The sequence below is a fragment of the Polypterus senegalus genome, chromosome 6, assembly GCF_016835505.1.
Source record: "Polypterus senegalus isolate Bchr_013 chromosome 6, ASM1683550v1, whole genome shotgun sequence".
Lineage (NCBI taxonomy): Eukaryota > Metazoa > Chordata > Cladistia > Polypteriformes > Polypteridae > Polypterus > Polypterus senegalus.
In genome coordinates this window covers 119,674,893-119,700,568 of record NC_053159.1, presented here as the reverse complement: position 1 = coordinate 119,700,568, position 25,676 = coordinate 119,674,893, and the positions used below count along the sequence as shown (strand labels likewise).

At 37.4% G+C, this 25,676-nt stretch overlaps 1 protein-coding gene across 3 annotated transcripts in view; it reads right to left on the bottom strand.

Annotated features, from left to right (window-relative positions):
* nf2b (neurofibromin 2b (merlin)) overlaps positions 1-25,676 on the bottom strand; it is an 81,166-nt gene that overhangs the window by 13,556 nt on the left and 41,934 nt on the right. For all 3 annotated transcript variants that reach the window (XM_039756990.1, XM_039756988.1, XM_039756989.1), the window contains exons 4-15: positions 21,557-21,679; positions 21,217-21,300; positions 20,890-20,958; positions 20,474-20,556; positions 20,247-20,322; positions 18,977-19,114; positions 18,649-18,723; positions 15,693-15,806; positions 13,793-13,915; positions 13,494-13,711; positions 13,235-13,337; positions 4,792-4,922 (exon numbers count right to left, since the gene is read on the bottom strand). In XM_039756990.1, the coding sequence (XP_039612924.1) occupies positions 4,792-4,922; positions 13,235-13,337; positions 13,494-13,711; positions 13,793-13,915; positions 15,693-15,806; positions 18,649-18,723; positions 18,977-19,114; positions 20,247-20,322; positions 20,474-20,556; positions 20,890-20,958; positions 21,217-21,300; positions 21,557-21,679 (1,337 nt within the window). The remainder of the gene's footprint in view (positions 1-4,791; positions 4,923-13,234; positions 13,338-13,493; positions 13,712-13,792; positions 13,916-15,692; positions 15,807-18,648; positions 18,724-18,976; positions 19,115-20,246; positions 20,323-20,473; positions 20,557-20,889; positions 20,959-21,216; positions 21,301-21,556; positions 21,680-25,676) is intronic.

Below are 25,676 nucleotides of genomic sequence, written 5' to 3'. Positions count from 1 at the left end.
TTACAAAAGCTAAGTTTTGAAATTCTACATGTAACGGTCATAAGGGTCGATAACAGTCGACAACGTCCGCCACGTTGAACTTTCTTATTCATGGCCCCATCTTCACGAAATTTGGTAGGCGGCTTCCCTGCGCTAACCGAAACCGATGTACGTACTTATTTCGATGGTATGATGCCACTGTCGGCCGCCATACTGAACTTTTCAACAGTCTTTGTTACTTATGGGCCCATCTTCAAGAAATTTGGTACGTGGGTTCCCAACGCTAACTGAATCCTACTTACATACATATATACGTCCATAGCCTGCAGCTCAGTCACCGTGTGAGGTGGCATTGGGTCCCCCATCCCAACGCCTCCCACGTTGTTGGCTGGCTGCCTGCCTATAAGGCCGTCCGTCGCTCCGGTCTCTACATTCCCTTCCTTGCTTCGCCACGGGATTCACGTCTCCCTGCTGATAACTACAGCCTTTTTATTTAATCCACAGCTTCTCCGCTGTTTTATTGTTCATTTATTACGATTATAGACTTACTTTACATTGTTCAGGTACCCATTTCTTTTATCATTCCAACCTAACCCGCATTAACATGTCTATTGAGGTGATAACCATCGATCAAAGAACTGTCATGTACCGAGCAGTTTCCATGCCCGGAGATGGCACCTATCTTTTCCATTCTCTTTGTTACATATTGCACGGCCATATCAGGCTCACTCTTGATATCTGGAGGAACATTGTGTCTTATGTATTGAATGACTGGGACAGGTTCAAGGTGTGGACTGATGACGGTACAGGAGATAATTATACTACACAGGAGCACTAGAAGAGTGAAATGCTTAAGCCCTTCACCTATGCATCTGCATGTGAGTTGATGGCTGCCGCTGAATTGTTCGGTTGTCGCTTTCAAGTGGACCGAAATGGCCAAATATTTTACACCTTTGGACAACCGCCAATGCCTCTTAAACATCTTAGATTCACAGGTGACGATTTCAGTAGTGGACACTTTGATGTTTATGAATGTTTAAACTCTCAAAAGCTGGATGTGAAGTTATCGATGAAACTGGTTGTATACTTACAACGCTTGACAGATGCTGAATGTCACTTCAACACAAGCCCTACAAATACTGTCGTAATTGAAACAAACCATGAAACTCAAACCGATTATGACAGCAGCAATCCAAGCTGTGAGATTTGAAAGAAAATTACTGTTCACATGGCCAACTGTACTTGCATGCTTAAGAGTAAGCTCAGCGCACAGCTTGGTCATATTACAACCGAGGGCGAACTCACAATGTGGTATACAAAGAGATCCTTAACAAATAATTATTGGCATATTTTCCCTCAGTTTAAAAGGTTTAATTTTCTTCTTAATAAAACTTTTAAGGCAGTACTTCGCCGCTGCGAAGTGCGGGTATTTTGCTATATATATATATATATTTTGCTATATATATATATATATATATATATATACACACATACATACATACATATATATGACAGCAACACTCATAACAGTGACAAAACAATTACATTGACGATCATGTTACGTTATTTTCAAGATGTTTCCTTTTCTTTATCATTACTTCTTTAACACACTACTTCCGCTGCGAAGCGCGGGTATATATATACACACACACACACACACACACATACATATATATATATATATATATATACACACACACATATATACAGTATGTACATATATATACATATATATATATACATATATATATATATATATATATGGGCAGCACGGGCGCAGTGGTAGCGCTGCTGCTCGAGTTAGGAGACCCGGTTCGCTTCCGGGTCCTCCTGCGTGGAGTTTGCATGTTCTCCCGTGTCTGCGTGGGTTTCCTCCGGGCGCTCGGTTTCCTCCCACATTCCAAAGACATGCAGGTTAGGTGAATTGGCGATTCTAAATTGCCCGTGGTGTGTGCTTGGTGTGTTTGTGTGTGTCCTGCGGTGGGTTGGCACCCTGCCCAGGATTGGTTCCTGCCTTGTGCCCTGTGTTGGCTGGGATTGGCTCCAGCAGACCCCGTGACCCTGTGTTCGATTCAGCGGGTTAGAAAATGGATGGATACATACATACATATATAATGTGTGTGTGTATATATATATATATATATATATATATATATATATATATATATATATATAAATAATGACAATGTGAAAAAAGTTTACTTGAGGTTTTTGAAAATTTATTAAAAATAAAAAATACTGAGAAACCACATGTACATAAGTATTCACAGTCTTCTCAATACTTTGTCGATGCAGTCTTTTTGAATATGATGCCACAAGCTTGGCACACCTAAGCTTGGCCAGTTTCGCCCATTCCTCTTTACAGCACCTCTCAAGCTCCATCAGGTTGGATGGGAAGCATCAGTGCACAGCCATTTTAAGATCTCTCCAGAGTTGTTTAATCGGATTCATGTCTGAAGCCACTCCTTTGATATCTTGGCTGTATGCTTAGGGTCGTTGCCCTGCTGAAAGATAAACCGTCGCCCCAGTCTGAGGTCAAGAGCCCTCTGGAGCAGGTTTTCTTCCAGGATGTCTCTGTACATTGCTGCAGGGATGGTTGTCCTTCTGGAAGGTTCTTCCTCTCTCCACAGAGGACCTCTGGAGCTCTGACACATGACCATCGGGTTCTTGGTCACCTCCCTGACTAACGCCCTTCTCCTCCGATCGCTCAGTTTAGATGGCCGGCCAGCTCTAGGAAGAGTCCTGGTGGTTTCGAACTTCTTTCATTTACGGATGATGGAGGCAACTATGCTCATTGGGACCTTCAAAGCAGCAGAAATTGTTCTGTAACCTTCCCCAGATTTGTGCCTCAAGACAATCCTGTCTCAGAGGTCCACAGACAATTCCTTTGACTTCATGCTTGGTTTGTGCTCTGACATGAACTGTCAACTGTGGGACCTTATATAGACAGGTGTGTGCCTTTCCAAATCATGTCCAATCAACTGAGTTTACCACAGGTGGACTCCAATTAAGCTGCAGAAACATCTCAAGGATGATCAGGGGAAACAGGATGCACCTGAGCTCAATTTTGAGCTTCATGGCAAAGGCTGTGAATATTTATGTATATGTGCTTTCTCAAGTTTTTTATTTTTAATAAATTTGCAAAATTCTCAAGTAAACATTTTTCACGTTGTCATTATGGGGTGTTGCTTGTAGAATTCTGAGGAAAAACTTAATTTAATCCATTTTGGAATAAGGCTGTAACATAACAAAATGTGGAAAAAGTGATGCGCTGTGAATACTTCCTGGATGCACTGTATATATTATTAGCCGGATGTATTTAAGATTAGTATGAAAGTGGTTTTAAGATGATAAATCATTTGTCTAATCAATGTTAAATTCACATGGAAAGAGACCTTTACATTTAGGATACCTGCTGCACAGAAACAAAAAAGAGAAAACAGAGAAATAGAGAAGAACTTTACCATCACCCAGATGAAACATCTGAATTCCCACTGAATTTGGGAGATAAAAGACCTCTGTGGACTGAAGAAACTTAAGTAGCTTCAAATCCAGGTCTGTAGGGACTTGCATCATCTGCATCCCTATAGAGAGTCTCCTTAAAATAATCTTTTAAAAATACTTTCCTACTTTGCTACCAATTGGTTTGTGTTTTGTTAATTTTGCTTTATAGCAATGGAAAGTTTATATTGTTTGGTTCAGTCAAGGTATAGTTTTGTTTTTTTTTTTGGAAATCAATTTTTTATTGATGTCAAGAGCACCTAGTATGGGTGATTTGCCATAGTCCCACAGGGGTTAGAGGTGGAGGAGAGATGCCTTTGACAGTAGTACACAACAAGAGGACACCTGCTTTGATAAGTGGCACAGGTGTTGAGTGACATTCAGGTCTGAAGTCAGCTGTTTGGTCAGCTTATGCCAAGCTAGTAAGTAAGTGTCTTTGGTTGAGGTAACAGTCCACAAGCAGGAAAAGCTGTACACATGGGGCACTAAAAGAGCAGCTTCATAGAAGTGTCAGTTTGTTTAAGCCAGCTGTTTACTTGCAGATAAAGCTAAGCACACAGGGCATTATAAAGAACTCACATTTTACTTAAGTCAGCTGTCCACATGCAGGTAAAGCTATACATGTGAAGCACTATAAAGCAGCCATACCTAGTATTGATGCACACATAATGTTTATCTATTCACTACATAGTGTGTTCAAACCAAAATTACAAGGAATTTTCCCCCCATACAGTAACATATTGCAAGTAAGACAATCACAGTTTTTCTTACCCTAGTAAGGAAAATGCACAAAAAAATGAACTAACATCTGTCTGCCTGCCATGATCTTTGAATTACTTAGAGAAGAGTATCTTGAAGGTTTTTTGTCATGACCCAATCTTGCACTTCTTAGTGTCTGTGACTATTGCTACCCATTCTTTGACTACTGTATTGTTAGAACGGGGTGCGGGTGAAGTCTCACTTAGAGGAATACTGCCAGTCATCACAGCAAGGGCTCCCATTGGAGAATTGCTGCTACTTTTCAGAGCAGGGGACTTCCCCTGGAGAGTCACCACAGTTCATCAATATGATGCTAAATCAAACCATAGCAGCCAATCACAGCACACTTCAAAAACTATACACAACCCATTCACATGTACTTTAAGAAACCCTGATTAAGAGAAACACTAACATCTGATGAAGTGTTCAAAGTTTCAAGGCAAGGCTAGTGAAAAACAAAAAGCTTAATGTAGAATCAGAAGAATGAACAGAGTTAAGAAGAGGAGACAGATGCGAATGTTGGCTCACTGAGTGAAAGTACTATAGACCCACCTCTCTCGCTCAATCTCCATAGATAATCTTTTCATATCAGAGTCTTTGAAATCTGTCTTGATAGATCCACTTTCTAGACAGAGATCACCTCCATCAGTCGGTGGTGGGGAACAGGTATAAGCTGAAACCAGCTGTAAGAAAACAGTGTCAAAAAAATTAGAAATTCCTACCAATACTTTAGTATACATTTTGCTTGTTTCAAAATTTTTTGGAAAAAAAAATACATTTCTACAAGCCGAAAGTTATGGTATAGCTATACATGTTTAAACATCAGCAACTTTGTATATTGGATTATGCAAGTAGCCATTATTATTCAGCAACTGAAAAATGAGGATGAGCACCAAAGTTTCAGAAGCTGCTACATGATGTCTTCACTACAGCACCTCTTTCACACTTATGGACAGAAGGCTGTACTTAAAAAATGGTACAATGTGGCTTTTTCTTATGAATTTTTTTTTCTGTTGGTTCAAGGAATTTAACATACACATAAAGAAGGTCAATTGAAGTGTAATGTGGCCTAATTAGTTTTTCTGTTTATTTTGTACCAGTATATCTATTCTTCTTTCAACATTAACAAAAACATTGAACACTTTGTTCAGTGTTTTTCTCCATTGACTTTTTTTAATGAAGAAGATCTGAGTTCAGAAATTATTAAGCAATTATTCAAGATGTTACCAGGTAAATATTATTTGGGTAATTTTCTTTTCAAAGAAACATTGATTTCTTGTGTACAGCCCACTAAGCCTGTTGACACCAGAGCTGCTGCCCTCAGGAAAAGAAGGCTTAGAAAACCATGATTATTAAGTGTGATGAAGAGAGAAAAAGGCTAAAAATGTGGTCACACTGCAAACTGTGCTGAAAATCACCTTATTGTTTTTCTTAGAAAAGATGAAGCCTCACAACCAGGATTTAGTATTAGCAAGGAAGATGCTAAAATTACCTTGGCCAATGTCTGAAGAGACAATGTGGTATATCAAGTGGAAGTGGCACAACTGCCCATAAAGCAAGGTTCCGCCTGATGATCGACAGCACAAGCCTTACAGTGTTTCTGTAGACCCTGCTCCGATTAAGATGGGGAAGTAGCTATTTATCAAGGGTTTTCATCTCCAAAACAAACCATTTTCTCCTTTGCATATTTTCTTTTTTTTTTTTTTATATTTACACCTTTTTAGATTTATATATATATTTTTTAAAGATTACTAAAATGGCATTGTGATTAACCTTATTCTATTGATTTGTTATTTTTTGAATTCACAAAAAATATACACACAGTGTAACCTCGGTTCACGACCAAAAAGTTCGCCAAACTTTTGCCTCAGTTCATGACCACATACTCGGTATACGAGCAAGCCAGTTTCCCTTTCGGTTTGTGTGCGCCGATGATTTCCGCACATGTTGCATTGCTCTTAGTCAGACCTGTCTGCTGCTGAGAGAGAGAGAGAGAGCCACGTGCCTGCCTGCTGAGGGAGAGGTTGCTGCACGTGCTTTCCTGTCTGCTGCTGGGGGAAGGGGAGTGGGTTGTCAGGCACTTACGTGCCTGCCTGCCTGTTGCTGAGGGGGAGGGGGGGTACAGCAGAGAAAGAGAGAGAGAGAGAGAGAGAGAAAGAGAGAGCCACGTGCCTGCCTGGCTGGTTCATTTAAAGAAGAGCCGCTGCCTGTTCATTGTTCTCAGTCAGACGTGTGTGCTTTACCTGTGCTCTCTTTGTGCTCTACAGTATTTCATGTGCTTTTGCAGTTAATTATGGCTTCTAAGCAAGTGAAGAGTGGTGAGAAGAAAGTTTTGAAGAAAATTGAAATTGAAGTAAAGAAAGAAATTATTGAAAAGTTTGAGCATGGCATTCGTGTTACTGATCTTGCCGCCGAGTACAAGAAGTCAAAATCGTAAATTTTGACCATTCTAAAGCAGAAAGAATCTATTAAAGCAGCTGATATTGCAAAAGGAGTTACAGCGTTAACCAGGCAGAGGCTTCAAGTGCTGGAAGAGGTGGAAAACTGTTTACCAGTTTACTCATTTACCAATTTGAGAACCCTCGTGCTTTCAAGGAGCACAATGTAAACAAAGCCAGACTGCCAGTAATGTGGAGGGCAAACACGAAGGGTTGGGTCACAAGGACTTTGTTTTTGGAATGGCTGCATGAGGCATTCACTCCCACCAGCTAAACAGCTAAAAACACCAGAAACCCAAGAAATCACAAGAGAGAAAACACCTGAAGAAAAACATCCCTCCATTGCGGAGCCAGACTCTCCCTCCTCTCCACCCAGTTCCTCCTCACTTCATGCCAGAACTCTACTCATGCAAGGTTAGTTTTCTTGGTGGTTTTTGTATTACAGATTTTTGTATTACGGATTTTTCAAAGGTTAATTTTTCAGTTCGTAACGTGAATTGTTGCAATGTTACTTTTCTCTTTTTTCCCCGCTGTGCTTAAAACTCATTTAAAAAAAAGTGTTTACAGCGATCGGGCTGTAAGGCTAATAGCGTGATCTCCTGCACTGTTACTTTTTTGGTTGCTTCTGGTTGGTTTTTAAATTAAAGTTCGGATTTGTTCAAATGTTCCTCTCTGTTCAGAGAGAGAGAGAGAGAGAGAGAGAGACTGCTTATGTAGCTGAGCAGGGAGCCTGGGTGTTTTGTTAGTGTTATTCAATGTTTTTACATTAGTTTACTATTACACTGTGCATTCTATGGTGTAATTAACTATATTTGTGCTTAATCTTTACATATATTTACATATATATTTACATACAGTTTGTACGGTCTGGAACCGATTTATTGTATTTACATACAATCCTATGGGAGAAATTGCTTCGGTTCACGACCAGAGTTTTGGAACGAATTATGATCGTGAACTGCGGCTCCATTATAGATATAGATATATATATATATATATATATAGATATATAGATATATAGATATATATAGATATATAGATATATATATATATAGATATATATATATATATATATATAGATATATATATATATATATATATAGATATATATATATATATATATATATATATATATATATATGATATATATATAGATATATATATATATATATATATATATATATATATATATATATATATATATATATATATATATATATATATATATATATATATATATAGATATATATATATATATATATATATATATATATATATATATAGATATATATATATATATATATATATATATATATATATATATAGATATACATATACAGTGGTACCTTGATATACGTCTGCTTTGGAATAAGTCCAACTTGGTATACGTCCTGTTTAGAGGCAAAATATTTTGCTTGGTATACGACCTTTGTTTGGAATACGACTCATGTGCTAGAACAACACGTGTGGTATACCGGGCGCGCGTCTTCAAAAAAAAAAAAGGGCCAAGTTTTAACCTATACAGTAATCCCTCGCTATATTGCGCTTCGACTTTCGCAACTTCACTTTAGTGGATTTTATATGAAAGCATAACTAAATATATAATGCAGATTTTTCGCTGCTTCTGTGGACAATGTGTCTTTTTACTTCCTGTACATGCTTCCTCAGTTGGTTTGCCCAGTTGATTTCATACAAGGGACGCTATTGGCAGATGACTGAGAAGCTAACCAATCAGAGCATGCAGTTAAGTTCCTGCGTGCTGAATGCAGTGTTAACAAGGAAGTCTCATCTCGCTCGTTCAGCATCAACGTGTTTTGCTGTGTAAAGAATTAACTTTTGTGCTCTTTTGTGTTTATCTTTGTGCATAGTCAAGCCCTTCATTATGGCTCCAAAACGATCTGCTACTGCTTCAGGGGCCGTGCCCAAGTGCAAACGGAAGATGTTAATGATTGCCGAAAAGGTAAACGTTTTGTATTTGTTGAAGGCTACAATTCTTTTTATTTGAAAAGTAGGAAAGGAATATAAGATCTACGGCCGTAGTGTCCTTTTAACCAGGGTGCAAAACGAGTTGTAAGTGGATGTAATAAGGCAGTAGTCTAGATGGAATCTGCTTTAGGGATTTGGATTGAAGACTGCCAGAAGAAGAACGGCAGTGCTTCACAATTGCCTGAAGAGACTCCTTTGGAAGAGCTGTAACGCTCTCCTTTGCTGTGCAGTAAAATTAAACTCATTATTATCGGACAAATCATTTTCATTTATTTCATCTAATTGCTTTTGTATTTATGTATTTTAGTATTAAGCAGTGTTTAAATTATTTTATACAACCCCATCAATGTATAATATGCCAATAAAAATATGATTTTTTTTTCATGGGAACGAATTAATCATTTCCCATTATTTCTTATGGGAAAAATTTGTTTGGTATAAGTCCAAGGATCTGGAACGGATTAAGGACGTATACCAAGGTACCACTGTGTATGTGTATAATATATATATATATATATATATATATATATATATATATATATATATAGATATAGATATACTAGCAAAATACCTGCGCTTCACAGCGGTGAAGTACTACCTTAAAATTTTTATTAAGAAGAAAATGTAACCTTTTTAAACTGAGGGAAAATATACCAATAATTATTTGTTAAGGATCTCTTTGTATACCACATTGTGAGTTCGGCCCACCGGTTGTAATATGACCAAGCTGTGCGCTGAGCTTACTCTTAAGCATGCAATGTACAGTTGGCCGTGTGAACAGTAATCTTGTTTTAAATCTCACAGATTGGATTGCTGCCGTCATAATCGGTTTGAGTTCCATGGTTTGTTTCAATTACGACAGTATTTGCAGGACTTGTGTTGAAGTTACATTCAGCATCTCTCAAGCGTTGTAAGCATACAACCGGTTTCATCGATAACTTCACATCCAGCTTTTGAGAGTTTAAACATTCATAAACATCAAAGTGTCCACTACTGAAATTGTCACCTGTGAATCTAAGATGTTTAACTGGCATTGGCGGTTGTCGAAAGGTGTAAAATATTTGGCCATTTCGGTACACTTGAAAGCGACAACCGAACAATTCAGCGCAGCCATCAACTCACATGCAGATCCATAGGTGAAGGGCTTAAGCATTTCACTCTTATAGTGCTCCTGTGTAGTATAATTATCTCCTGTACCGTCATCAGTCCACACCTTGAACCTGTCCCAGTCATTCAATACATAAGACACAATGTTCCTCCGGATATCAAGAGTGAGCCTGATATGGCCGTGCAATATGTAACAAAGAGAATGGAAAAGGTAGGTGCCATCTCCGGGCATGGAAACCACTCTGTAAGTGACAGTTCTTTGATCGATGGTGATCACCTCGATAGACATGTTAATGGGGGTATGGTTGGAATGATAAAGGAAATGGGTACCTGAACAATGTAAAGTAAGTCTAAAATACCTACACAATAACTATAATCGTAATAAACGAACAATAAAACAGCAGAGAAGCCGTGGATTAAATAAAAAGGCTGTAGTTATCAGCAGGGAGACGTGAATCCCGTGGTGAAGCAAGGAAGGGAATGTAGAGACCGGAGTGACAGACGGCCTTATAAAGGCAGGCAGCCAACAACGTGGGAGGCATTGGGATGGGGGACCCAATGCCGCCTCACACGGTGACCGAGCTGCAGGCTATGGATATATATATGTACGTAAGTAGGATTCAGTTAGCGTTGGGAACCCGCTGCACAAATTTCTTGAAGATGGGCCCATAAGTAACAAAAACAGTTGAAAAGTTCAATATGGCGGCCGACAGTGGCATCATACCATGGAAATAAGTACGTACATTGGTTTCAGTTAGCGCAGGGAAGCCACCTACCAAATTTCGTGAAGATGGGGCCATAAATAAGAAAGTTCAACATGGCGGATGTTGTCAACCGTTATGCATAGAATTTCAAAATGAAACCTGCTTAACTCTTGTAAGTAAGCTGTAAGGAATGAGCCTGCCAAATTTCAGCTTTCTACCTAAACAGGAAGTTGGAGAATCAGTGATGAGTGAGTGAGTGAGTGAGTCAGGGCTTTGCCTTTTATTAGTATACTAGCAAAATACCCGCGCTTCGCAGCGGAGAAGTAGTGTGTTACAGAAGTTATGAAAAAGAAAAGGAAACGTTTAAAAATAACGTAACATGCTTGTCAATGTAATTGTTTTGTGACTGTTATGAGTGTTGCTGTCATCAAGGATTTGATTATCATTATTTATTTCAATCAGGTTCGTATTTGGAGGATGAGTTGTGTTCAAGTTACATTCTGTGTTTCTCAACCGTTGTAAAGATAACAGGTTTCATTCATCGAAGTGTTCACTACCCAAATCGGTACTCGTGAAAATAAAATGTTTAACAGGCATTCCCGGTATTAAGTTGTGGATTTGCCTGAGAATATTTAGCGGCAGGGTGTCTATGAACTTAATTTAAACTTAAGCTTTACAACTTGCTTTCCTATTGATGTGTCTACAAAGGCTTGTTCAGCTTCAGAAGGTTTTTCCTTTCTTACTGCATCAATAAACAGCTCATCATTCTTCTTTATCTGAGACATCACACACTGCATGCTTGGGTTTACCTTTCCCAGTCCTGCAAACTTTAGCGAAGTGGTTCAATTTACCACATTTGTTACACTGTCTTCCTTTAGCTGGACATTGACTTTTTCCACCGTTTGCTTGGTTTCCGCAGTAGCTGCACTACAATATGCTTGTATGCGTCACTCGCTTCATATTCTTTTGCTGCCTTCTCAATTGTGTAATGCGTTTTTTGTTCAGCGCTCCTTGCAGCTCTTGCTTGTTGTCTGCGTACTGCGTTCACAGTCACTTCACGTGAGCCGCTCGGAGTGCATGCATCGAAGGTTCTCAGCTGTGCTTGTGCTATCTCGTGTGATCTTGTGATGTCCACGGCTTTATTTAATGTTAGTTAAGACCCGGCACTTAAAAGTTTCTCTCGCACTTTCGCTGAGTTTGTGCCAAACACTAGTCTATCCCTGACCATCTCATCTTCGTTTGCATAAGCCCAGTCCTTCATCAGCAATTTTAACTCCGTTACAAAGTGATCAAAAGTCTCCTTTATACCCTGCGTCTTCTCATTAAACTTGTATCTCATGAATATCGTATTCGTCTTAGGCATGACAAACGCCTAAAAACGGTCATAATAAGTTTTTAGTACCTTGGCTTCCTCCTGGGTGAGAGTCCATGTGTTAAAAATGTCTTTTTCCCCAGTCCACAGGAGCAGGTAGCTGCATTTCTCACTCTCGTCTTTGCCTTTTAGCGGGCCAGAAAACATCAGCTCCACGTGCTGTCGGAACTTCTTCCATTCTCCCGGCAGGTTAAGAGAATCCCAGTCAATCCGTGGCGAGGGAACTCCAACAAAATCCGTGACTGTCCTCTATTCTGACACCATGTCTTGTTTTCTCAAATTGTGAAAAATTAAATGATGGCGAGACTTTCTTTTAAAGTATGCAGGGGAACTGTATTTATTACAGCTCTTACATTCACAGCATTCGTGCTCTAAATTAACTTCCATAATAGTAACCTTGAGGTCCCTTTTTCTGGTGCCTTCATGATGACATAGGTGCCTAAACCATGCCTGATAATAATACATTTCAATGACATATAAATATTACAGTGATCACCTCGATAGACATCTCACCACCCAAATCGCTATTCGTGAATCTAAGATGTTTAACAGGCATTCCTGGTATTACCTTTTTGATTTGCCTGCGAATATTTAGCAGCAGAGTGTCTATTGGATTGCTGCTGACGGACGGCCTTATATGGGCAGGCACTTAATTACATGGGAGGTCTGGGTATGGGGGACACAATATAAGCAGGCAGCCAACTACGTGGGAGGCATGGTGATGGGGGACGCAACTCCGCCTCACACGGTGACCGAGCTGCAGGCTATGGCGATATATGTATGCGTAAGTAGGATTCAGTTATGACCGTTACATGTGGAATTTCGAAATGAAACCTGCTTAACTTTTGTAAGTAAGATGTAAGGAATGAGCCTGCCAAATTTCAGCCTTTTACCTGCACGGGCAGTTGGAGAATTAGTGATGAGTGTGTCAGTCAGTCAGTGAGGGCTTTGCCTTTTATTAGTATGTGTATATTATATATATATATATATTATATATATATATATTATATATATATATTATATATATATATATATATATATATATATTTGTAGCTCTGCTCCTGTATCTGAGGCACCATACACATTTACTGACAGAAATACCATTTACTTTTATCCCAAAAAAAAAAAAAACACACAGCCCTACTTTGGTAAAGTAGCTGTAAAACTTTCTACACAGACCAAATAGAACAGAAAACTGGAAAAAATTATCAGGAACAATAAATAAAGTATGGCACTTGAGATAACGTTCCACAGCTACATTCTACTTGCAACCTATCCTTTAAAATAAATAATCTAATTGATCCCAAGACAAGATACGCTTAAAACAGGCCAACACTATACCCTTTCAGGGCAACTTTAAATTTTCCATTTATTCCAGACGATCATACCGGATAGGTTGATCTGGTGATCTCTAGCAGTTTCTGCTTAGCTCGACGTTCTGCATCCTTCGCTTCACTCAAATCTTGCTTTAAATGGTCAGCCTCTTTTGTTCTGTAAATACATAGGAAGATATTCAAAATAGGCTGACATAAGTATATAGTATAATCACCAAAAATGTAATATGAAAAAAGGCAATTTTTTTTGGAATGAACAAAGTGACATATCTTTGTGTTATTATTAGTTTATGACTGCAGGTTTAAAACATGCCTCCTCTCAGACTCCTCCACCAGTTTGACTGCCAGAAGCTCTGCCTCCCTCATCTTCTGCTCCATCAACCGCTTCTCCTCTTTTGTTTTCATTGCTGTGACTTCTAGCCTCTGCCTCTCCTGCTCAGCCTCAGCTGCTTTATGAGCTAGAAGTTTGGCTTCCTCCTCAGCAATCTGCGCCTTTTCTGCAAGCAAGTCAGCAGTCTCCTCTGAGCGAATCTGATGAAAAGTAATATACTTATTTTTCATGTTTTCCAGGGCCGATTATGGTATCAAAAAATGTTTAGTTCGTTGACCTACCAGGGCTTCATTGGCCAAGCGAGCCTCATCCTGCAGCTGAAACAAGCGTCGCTCCATTTCCTCCTTAGCTCTTTCTGCTTCTTCTCTCATTTGTTTTTCACGAGCCAAAATCTGTCTCTCCATCTAAAAAAAAAAAATACTTGTTCCTTTTTACAGTTAACAGAATAACCTAGCAACAAATAAAATGGAACTACAGTGATCCCTCGCTATTTTGCGCTTCGACTTTCGAAGCTTCACTCCATCGCGGATTTTAAATGTAAGCATATCTAAATATATATCACGGATTTTTCGCTGGTTCGCGGATTTCTGCGGACAATGGGTCTTTTAATTTATGGTAAACGCTTCCTCAGTTTGTTTGCCCAGTTGATTTCATACAAGGGACACTATTGGCGGATGGCTGAGAAGCTACCCAATCAGAGCATGTATTACGTATTAAATAAAACTCCTCAATGATATACGATATGCTTTTTGATTGTTTGTTTTTCTCTGCCTCTCTCAATCTCTCTCTGACATTCTCTGCTCCTGACGAAGAGGGTGTGAGCAGAGGAGCTGTTTGCACAGAGGCTGTTTGCTTAGAAGATACAGACGCTCCTCTAAAAAATGCTGAAAAGACTACCTTCACATTGATCCCTTCATTGCGGCGGCTTTATTGCAGTGCTTCATTTACTTAAAAGCCCAACAGCCCTATTGATTTTTGTTTACTTTTCTCTCTCTCTCTGACATTCTCTGCTCCTGACGGCACTCCTTTGAAGAGGAAGATATGTTTATATTCTTTTAATTGTGAGAAAGAACTGTCATCTCTGTCTTGTCATGGAGCACAGTTTAAACGCTTGACTAAAGGGTGTTATTTAATGTCTAGAGGGCTCTAATAATGTTAAAAAATGTATGTAGAAGGTCGTAAACAGGTTTTCTATGCTCTAACTGTGAAAATATTAGATTTATAAATAAAGAATCCTACTTTGTGGAAATTCATTTATCTGTCTGGAGCAGATTAACCGCGATAAACGAGGGTATGCCAAGAATATTTATAAACAGTGTAGGAGAGTTTCTAAGGGCTTAAAATCTATAAAAATAACCATACAAACATATGGTTTCTACTTTGCAGATTTTCACCTATCGCGGGGGATTCTGGAACGCAACCCCCACGATCGAGGAGGGATTACTGTACACTAAATTCAACATATGCTCATTCTGTATAATTTCTGAAATGTACAGTATAATAATTTCAACCCCGGTGTGAAAGACCAGATAAATATATATATTAAAAAAAAACTGTTCTAAGCATTAAATAAACATTTAAGAGGAAAGATAAGCTATTCCCATCAGCTTCAATAAGATGTTGTATTTGGAGTTCCAAAGATCTTTAACTTGTGTGCCTTATTTAGGATTGAACAGTCAGGTATGGCCAGCAGATATCTGTCAAAAAGGAGGGTAAAATGCAGATTTTTAGGAGTGCCCAAGCTGCAGAAACAACTTTGGGTATGTGACAGGTATACTGTGACTTACCTCCCCTCATTAATTTTAAAAAATGAAAACTGAACTTTGGATCTACCAGATGATTGACCAAGACAAGAATTTTCACTCATTTCACTCTACATTTTTGTATATATTTAAAAACAAAAAAATCGAGAGGAATGCACACACAGACATTGTTATTTACAATTCTTTTATCCCTTTTAACCCCCTTTCTTTTATCATTGGGAAGTCCCTCAGATCTTCCAATGTAACATTAAAACCATACTGTGCACAAGATTTACAAAATTTCCCTATGAAGGGAAAACAGTGAATAACATCCTTTATTTTCTGCTCTCCAATCCTCACATACAATAAATAATATGTTCCTTTGAGGACAGTATTACTGCTTTGGATCTTCACTCATGGAAGTAAATGAGACACGCACCTTTTTTCTTGCCTTCTCTTCTCTGGCTTGAGCCTTCATTTGCTGCACTTCAATAGAATCTACCTTTCGCCTTCTCATGAAGAGGTCATGGTTTCCAATGCACAGCTGTAAAATCTTTACATAAAATATTACCAGCAGTTGAAGTATTTCATAAGAACTGAGGTAATTGTTTTTATATGGTGACTTGTATAAACTATTTGCAGAAAAAATATCCAGAAGATATTTTAACACAACAAGAAATACAAATGTTAAATACACATATTATAACAAAAAGTTAGAATCTGCTAATGAATTTAATCAGGCAAACATAGAAGGTAAGAACTTATTATTGAAATGACAGGTTTTTTGACTTCTCAAATGCATGTCCTGTCTAATCCCAAAGACCCACTGTGATAGAAGGGGGTTCCTGAATATCAATATGAGCCAAAGAGACAGAAGTAAAAATAAACAGTAACAAGATAGAAAATGTATGCATGGCGTAGCATTCAGATGCCTTCAAGGACCGTGCAGGCAGCCTTTAATGGGCCGAGTTTAAAAGATAGGTTCTAAAGCCTTCCCAATCCATTTCAGGGCTGTGGGGGCCAAGGACTATTCTCAACAGGCTGAAAACCAGCCTCAACAGTACAGTAATCCCTCGCTATATCGCAGCTTCACTCTATCGCGGATTTTAAATGTAAGCATATCTAAATATATATCACGGATTTTTCGCTGGTTCGCGGATTGCTGCGGACAATGGGTCTTTTAATTTATGGTACATGCTTCCTCAGTTTGTTTGCCCAGTTGATTTCATACAAGGGACGCTATTGGCGGATGGCTTCGAAGCTACCCAATCGGAGCATGTATTACATATTAACTAAAACTCCTCAGTGATATAAGATATGCTTCCTGCGCAGTGCTTGATTGTTTGCTTTTCTCTCTCTCTCACCCTCTCTGACATTCTCTGCGCCTGACGGAGGGGGTGTGAGCAGAGGGGCTGTTTGCACAGAGGCTGTTTGCCTAGAGGATACGGACGCTCCTCTACAAAATGCTGCTTTATCGCGGTGCGCATACTTAAAAGCCCAACAGCACGTATTCATTTTTTGATTGTTTGTTTTTCTGTCATGCTTTCTCTGACATTCTCTGCTCCTGACAGCGCTCCTCTGAAGAGAAGATATGTTTGCATTCTTTTAATTGTGAGAAAGAACTGTCATCTCTGTCTTGTCATGGAGCACAGTTTAAACTTTTGACTAAAGGGTGTTATTTCATGTCTACAGGGCTCTAATAATGTTAACAGTGTGGGAGAGTTTATAAGGGCTTAAAATATATAAAAATAACCAAAAAAACATATGGTTTGTACTTCGCAGATTTACATCTATCGTGGAGGGTTCTGGAACGCAACCCCCACGATCGAGGAGGGATTACTGTACTCTTTTTTTCATTACACGGACCAATTCGCAATAAACATAACCTAAAATAAAAACCTTTGGTAAATAATTCCTTCATTGCTTGAGGATGTCTGGCTGTTGTAATCCTGATGAATTGGGACTTGCAAAGCTATTCAGTTATGCCAAATGTTAGGGAATAACATAAGTGAACGCAAACTTTCTAACAGCAACTGGATATCAGGTGAATGTGGCACTCTGGTGGTAAATTATAGGGTGACCAGTGTGACTTGTGTAGCACTTACGGCACACGGATACAGCTCATATTATTTGTCTAATGCCTGCTTTATCTCATTATCATCAGCAAGAATTCTGTTTAAACTTAACACACGTTCTTAATGCAGCCTTCTCTGCTGGAGGTTTGACCACACCATTATACCTACAGTGGTATGTACAAGTTTCGGCCCCCCTCTAAGGTTGCAGGATAATTTGCTTTGTCTTCTTAAGAGAAGATCAAGGCAATATGCCATTTTTTTACTAGAGAAATGTAGACAAGGGGATGTTTATTAGATCAAAATTCTCAGTCTAGCATTATTGTGTTGAATGAAATAAAATATAAAAAATGGGATGTGCAAAAGTTTGGGCACCCTTTTAATTGCATTATCTTGAAGACCAGAAACATTTTGGAAAAAAATACTGTGGACAGATGAGACTAAGGTAGAGTTATTTGGTTACAACCAGAGGCGCTATGCATGACGAAGAAAACACAGCATTCCAGGAGAATAACTTGCTGCCTACTGTAAAATTTGTTGGAGGGTCCATCAAGTTATGGGGTTGTGAGGCTAGGTATAGGTACTGGAAACCTTGTTAAAGTTGAGGGTTGCATGAATTCCTCCCAGTATCAGCAGATTCTTGACAAAAATGTTCAAAAGTCAGTCACAAAGTTGAAGTTACACCAGGGTTGTATGTTTCAGCATAACAATGATCCAAAGCACCGTTCAAAAACCTACAAAAGCTAGGACTGTGCGCAGTTAAATCACAACTATGTCTTATTATTTTGACAGCAATGCCAATTCTGTGTTTTACTGATATTTTATTTTTAAGAAGCAACCAAAAAGTATTGGAAAAGTCCTTTGGTTTAAAAATATGTAACATTTTTTAAAGCTCTGCTTTACTAAAACATAGTCCAGTGCCAACACTTACTGTAAAGATTATTTATATTGCTTAATCACATTATGTTTTAATTCTAACTGGCAAAGTGCTCCAGTGAATACCAGAAAGTGTTACTTGAATGATACATGGCAAGTTTCGGCAGGTGAACAATCCCTTTTTGATGGTTAAATTTTCTAAAGGGTTGTAGGCTGCTTATTTTGCTGAAAGAAAGCAGGAAAATTACAAATTGTTTGAAAATGGTAAAAAATAAAAAAATCATAAAAAAGTAATTGATTTTAGTTATCCATTATTGTGACTGCTGAATATGCTAGAATTGAGCAATCGTGGGCTATAATATACTGATGACCCATTGCAAATGAATAATTCTAGATCTTTTGGCCTAATAAAGTTTACTTACATAATTCTGAAAAGTATATACCTACTAGCTTATTAACTTTGAGCTGTGATGAATAGAATTTGAAAACTTCTTTTTTCTTCTCCAATGGTTTTATTGTAAACTGTAAAAAAAAAGACCAAAAAAACAAAACTTCACAATCATATTTATTGCTGTGTAGAGTTTTGCTGTGAACATCATTTGAAGGTATAAAAGGATAACTGCTTACGATATTAAAAAAAAACATGAAATATTGTGTATTTAGTTTACTGTTTTGTGCAAGAATTTGATAAAAAACAAAAAAATATAGTGCAAATAATCTGTGACTTTAATGACCTGAATATATATTAAACTTTGCATAGAGCAGAAATACCTACCTCTTTTTCACTATATGAAATATTCCTAATGCCACTCCATGGAAATGATTTGTTTGGGGTGAGTTTATTATTAGGGCTGTAAATATGGAGTCCTTGGGCATCCACTCCAAGTAACAGCTCAGTGTCTCTCTTATTTTGCTTTCAGGGTGGAAGAAGAAGAAGAAAAAATAAATAAAAAATAACCACACACACACAAGTTATGTTTCTCACTATTACCATTACCAACAGATAAAAAAAATCTTTGTGTTGAATCTGAATATATGAACAAATGTATACAGTATAGAAGTCTAATTTTATTCTTTAAACTTCCAATAACTTTCCATTTTTATTTAGGATACCAATTCATTTTGATCACCTACCAAATTTACAAAAAGATTAAAATATATTTTTTAAAAAATATGAAAGGCATCTTCAGAGAGTCATAGAAACAAGAAGTTAATTGTACATATCTTAAAACAGAAGTAAAAAAAAATTGTCACATCAAGAGTAAGTACATCTCAAATGCATTAAGATTTTTAAATATATGTCCAGAGGCCTTAACTAAAGAAAATGTGAATCCCTTTATTATTTTGAGATCATAACAGGCTAATTCAACCAAAGTCCCCAAGTCCATTATATTACAAGGAAGGCTCATTACAGTGCACCTGGCCTTTGCTGTGTATTATGGTGGCCAGCCTAACTGGGAGATGCCACATTCCATGTAGCCTTGTATTGTCCTGTTGTAGTTTGCCTTTTGTCAAATATTGTTTTGTTTTTTTTTCCTGGCGATACGAAAAAAAATATATGTACCAACCTTTGAACAATGCTGATATCTTTTGATTAAAAACAAGGCAAGACCTATTATTTTTCTGGAAGGACACCTCACAGAGTTGTTTCTCCACCCAGGCATAATTAAAATGACATCTTTCAAGCTTGTTTTGTAGATTTTAACATATCTCAGAGAGCCGAGTTTATTATCAATATTAACTTGAGCTGTCATGATTAGATTGTCCACCTTAACCATCTGGAAATTTTCCATGCTCATTACAGTGAACATCTTGTGCCACATTAAATACTGCAGTCTAATATTCATTATTTCAAGTTCATGCAGCATTCGAGTTGATCCAATTGCTTTTTAAATGAAGCATGACTCAGTTTTATTTTTTTTTCTCATGAAGTTTTAAGTGCCTCATTTTAAAATCATACGTTTTGAAGCTTTCAAATTCTGACTTCTATGATTGTTTTTAACAAAAACATTCATTTGCACCTTGCAGATAATGTGATCACTTACTGTAATTGAAAAGTAATTAACTCCATACATTTCAAGATCCTGTGCAATCTTTAAATAGTTCATTTCAGCTTCATCCCTAAAAAACAACAAAAGAAAGAAGGTTCTTATCAATTTTATCACATGCATTTTTATTGACCAGTCCATAATACAATTACAAATGTTGCACCAGTCTAATGGACAAATATTTCATAATTCATTTTGCAGGCTAACTGCCTAATCAAGGTTACCTGGCAATGCCCCTGTGTTCTGCATACCAAGCTGTTATCTTCTCTTCCCACATTTCAGCTGTCATCTGGTATTGCATTAAAACCTGTGACAAGTGAATAAATAGAAACGATCTTGATGAATGTCAACATCTTAATTAATTGTTTTGTTACATTCCTGGTTGACCTCATACTGCTGAAATTTAAATAAGTAAGAGAAAAGAAGAGGTGTTAAACCAGGCAAATTCTTATCTATGAAGAGAATCAAGAAACACAGATTAACAATAAAGTTTCAGTACATCTTTTTGTTGTTTTCCACAGTCCTGTGTAATATGTTCCAGTTGTAGAATTAAATTGCTAAGAATTTTGTTATACCAATAAGTGTAAAGTTTTTCCTGAAAAAAATGTAAGAAAAAGAAGTTAAATCATAATTGACTTACTCTCTGAGGTAAAAGCTCATCTTCTGCTAGAAAGCCTGGCTTATGAAAATTTGGGTCATAATCACCATACTGAAATACAGAAAGACCAAGTTGTTATAATTCAAGGTTATGGCTTTAGATTAGCTGAGAACTGAAATACCCAATTAACAGAAGCAGCCACAAAACCAGTGATGGGACATTGTTATTATAATGTGTTTGGGTTAGAGAAATTACTACTGAACCGAAGACAATGGGCTATTTACCTGCAACCAGGGTTAAAAATAGCAGCCATTTAAAAAGAACTGAAAAAAAGTGCTTCATTAAAAAAATAACTTGTTTAACACTTACCTTTGCCTGGACAGCATAAGAAGCCAACAGCACAGAAGCTTCAGGAGAGCAGTAAATTTCTTCATCAAGTATTTGCTTTTTAACCTGTAAACAGCCATAAAACATGAAAAAGCCTTTTGTGTGGAAACACCTACAGTCTCAAAAGTCCACTAAATTGATTACACTAAATGCTATACTAAAGATATCTATCTATATGTACCATTAAAAATAATGATGCTAGAACTCACAAAACACTTTCACATCAGACACCTTCAACATTTCTATATGTTAATAAAACATCTAGTTCTTTACAATACAAGTAACCTATATTATCTTGAAGACTAAACTGGACAATACACACCTGCAAGAAAAAAAGGTGTTGGGTGATCTCCTGTACAAGCTCTTCCTCTACTTTCTCAGGGTAGAACTTAGCCAAAAAGTGAAAAGTTATTGGATCTTCTTTCGGCAGCTCTTGGTCCAAAACCTTCAGACACAATAACATTCAGAAGTTGACAAAACTGCCTTACAAATGTTATTACAATTATTGCCCTAATTTTAATAAACAGATGCCAACATTTCCAAAAGTTAAGGGAAACATTAAAATATTCTTAACAATTATTATAACATCCCTGGGAAGACTTTAATATATTTGTTTATTTTAGTATATTAACATGGTTTAGTAAAAGGTATTCATAACAAAAAAATTACTTTTATAAAGCAACAAACAAAACTTTATTTAATTGTATACATAGCTGTGAAGTTCAGTTTAAAAGAAAAAAAACATTCCATAACCCAGAAACATTAACCCAAAGGGAATCCATGGTACTTAAACGATGATTTAACTGCTCCCAAAAATGTCAGTAAGTAAAATTATTGATACTTTTATTATTAATTTATTAATTTTAATAATATTGAGTGCTGATAATTCTTCCAACATTAATGAAAAGGTTATTTTGCCACGTAATTATACTCATTGTCAAATCCTTTTGGTGACATGAAGTTAGAAAGATGAAAAACCTGATCTTTAGAAATACAAAGGAATAAACGCATTATGTATATCACTGAATATGAAGCAGAACTGCTTAAAGTCGTTAACATTTCAGGGTCTGAGCATAGACCGCTCACCTCAGGTTATGTCACAATTTCTTAGTAGAGTTTAACTCTGGACTTTAAATTTTTTTGTGACTTCATGAAAAATTTTACACTTAACAGACTTTGACAGAACAGGTACGCCTGAAAAAATTTACCAATTGTTTTCAGATCAACTTACTGTGACCTCTAGCAAACATTTTCAAAAAAAATCTGCTTTCAATCTGGTATAATATATCTACAGAACTTGTGTGCTGACCCCTATGCCTTGATGGAAAGTGACAATATTGTAGAGAGTTGCACTTAACCAGTAAAAGTACTAAAATGGGGGAGAAGTACATTGTTAGTATGTTTGTGCAATAAATATTTTTTCCACACCTAAAAAGTGATGTGCTCAACAATGAAACATAAAAACAAGCAGAAAAAGGCTGACATAACTGGCATCTTTTTTCCTCTACACATTATTGACTCAAATCTAAATACTGTTACCACTTGGTCTTTAATCCTGGCATTCTGCCTGAAACTAAAACCTTTAATACTTACCTATGTTAAATATACATTATACAGTAAACCTGGACTGTTCGTTTTCTGATACTGTGCTTTCTACTGTTCCAACACACAACTCTTGACAAACAATCATTCAGCCTAATGAATCCACCACAGATATTTTCCTTTTAGGTGTGTTCGAGATGTTCAGTCTGCTTTGACAATTAAATACCCACCTTTTTCCAATGGCAATTTAATATGGGGGGGGTGGGGGGGTTACGTATAGAGAGGGACAGCAAGAGCAACATCAGGGAACCTTTTATAGGTTACCTGGCTAAATTAGCCATCAATTCACATAAAGAAAACTTTTATCTAAAGAACTGAACATTTTTTTCAGAATTGTATCATGAAACATAAACTTAATAAAATGTACTTTTATTCTGAGCATACCCAAGAACTAACAGGGTAAATATTTCTGTTTCTCGCTCAATGTAAATTAATTTATTGACAGGCAATCGTGAGATTTTTACTTTGGATTGAGGCATTGAGATATGCAAAGCATCCAACCAAAGCAACATTCTTAGGGCTCATTTATACTTCACGCAACGCGACACGACGCATGCTGCAGCGGACGCTCCTGCTACGCAAGCGTTGAAGTGTTTATACTTGCGCGCGTACTTTACATAAATCTGGAGGAGTCCACCAGGTGGCAGTGTGAGGTATTATCACGGTGAGAACATGTTTGGCTTCTCTGTGTTGTGAATTGCCTAAAACACCTATTAAATTCCGATAACACCTTACCGCAATATCTGTGAAAAGGATGTTTATTGATTAAATCCATCAATCCAGGGATGTGTCCATTCCAACAAGCATTGGGCACGACTGAGAAACAATCCCTGGACGAGGTCTCCGCTCATCGCAAGGTGAATACAAGCACATATACACTAGCGTCATTTTAGCGGCACCAAATCCCCAAATCTGCTTATCTTTGGAAGGAAACCGGAGCATAGTGTGGAATACAAGCAGGAAATACCAGCAACGTAACTCCCTGCGAGACAGCAGTGCTATTGCTCTGCCACCGTGTCACCCCCATGTGTGTAATTATTAACAGTATTCATTATTTAAATGAAATATGTAAAATGTAACATACACACTTTAATGCATTTCATCATGAAAGTGATATCAAGTATGAATCTAAAGATTCTAAATGTGCAGAGAGTTGGAATATCATACATTTAATTTGTTCTGTGTGGTGATCTTTTGCTGCTTGCCGCAGCTGTCAGGTCCAATAAGCTCGTAGCGATTAAAAACTGGGATGACGTTTACGACGGTCTGCTTTAATGATAAAGTAAACTACGAGGTTAAAGTGGACAATTGAGATTAAAGCCGAAATTTCCACTTTAATCACAAAATACACGTTTTCACCGTGTCCTTCTATTTTTTTCTCAGTGGTTCAAATATAATGCTATACATTATGTTGCTGTTGTTAAGTTGCAAAAATAAAAAAATTAAAAAAGACGACACAAAAGATGGTATGTGAGACTTTTAAAATGTATCATGTCATTACATTAGGGAACTATCTACATGTGACAGAAAGCCTCTATGCCGATCCTACGGGATGGATGCTTCGATGTGGTGAAGCAAAATGCCGACATACAAATGCATTCGTGGTGCTTTTATATTCAAGCGTCGCATATTCCCGATCGTAATGACATGATACATTTTAAAAGTTTCAGTGCCGTCTATTTTTTTTTTTTTTTTTTGCAACTTCACATCGGCAACATAATGTATAGCGCTGTATTTGAGCCACTGAGAAAAATAAAAGACACGGTGAAAACGTATTTGTGATTAAAGTGGAAATTTCGCTTTAATCTCGAAATGTCCACTTTAACCTCGTAGTTTACTTTATTATTAAAGCAGACCATCGTAAACGTCATCCCAGTTTTTCATCGCTACGAGCTTCTTGTACCTGACAGCAGGTAAAGTAAAAAAATAAAAAATAGACGGCACAAAAGATGGTATGTGAGACTTTTAAAATGTATCGTGTCATTACGATCGGGAATATGCGACGCTTGAATATAAAAGCACCACGAATGCATCTGTATGTCGGCATTTTGCTTTAACACTTTGAACCATTCATCAAACAGCAAAGCGCGCACATCGATCCCAGAAGGATCTCCATAGAGGCTTGCTGTCACATGTAGATAGTAAACAGAGACTCTGACGTCACGTTCCGACTTTTAGCACACTGCCCCGACTTTTGCTGGTACTGCAACTCGCGACGCTGCGCGTTAATTTCTGAGGACCTGCTCAGAGGACGCGTGAAATGAACGCTGGGAACGAGTGGCAGCCATGATGCGGACGCGTACGCGTTCTGAGCGTGAAGTATAAATGAGCCCTTAGCCAGAAAGGGTTATGGAAATTCAGTCTATTACTGATATTTGATGACAATTAACACATTTTTAATTCTTTAACATACAATAAAAAGACAATTTATACCAAAATGTATGAGTAAACAAGCAAAATATGAAAACGTTTAAGGATCTAAGTATTTTGAAAAATACTGTACATTTTATGCTTCCTTAAAGACTAGCTGTGTTACCTGTTGAAGACAGGTAACAGAATACATTTTAGAATACATTAAAATATTTAGTATCATAACCAGCCATAAATGTGCCCTAAGCGTTCCTTTTACACCTTACTCTCTCAATTGCATCTTGGACTTGTTATTTCAAGACACCTTGCTCACTTTTTGACTAACACCAATGGTAGATGGGTCCCAATTACCTGCTGGGAAAACATTTGTATTCTTGCAAATAATTCCAGTCACTGAAGGCGACTCCAGTTGCACCTCATTATTACTTAGCGACAAAACATAGCATTACAATAGACAAATAACAACTCCA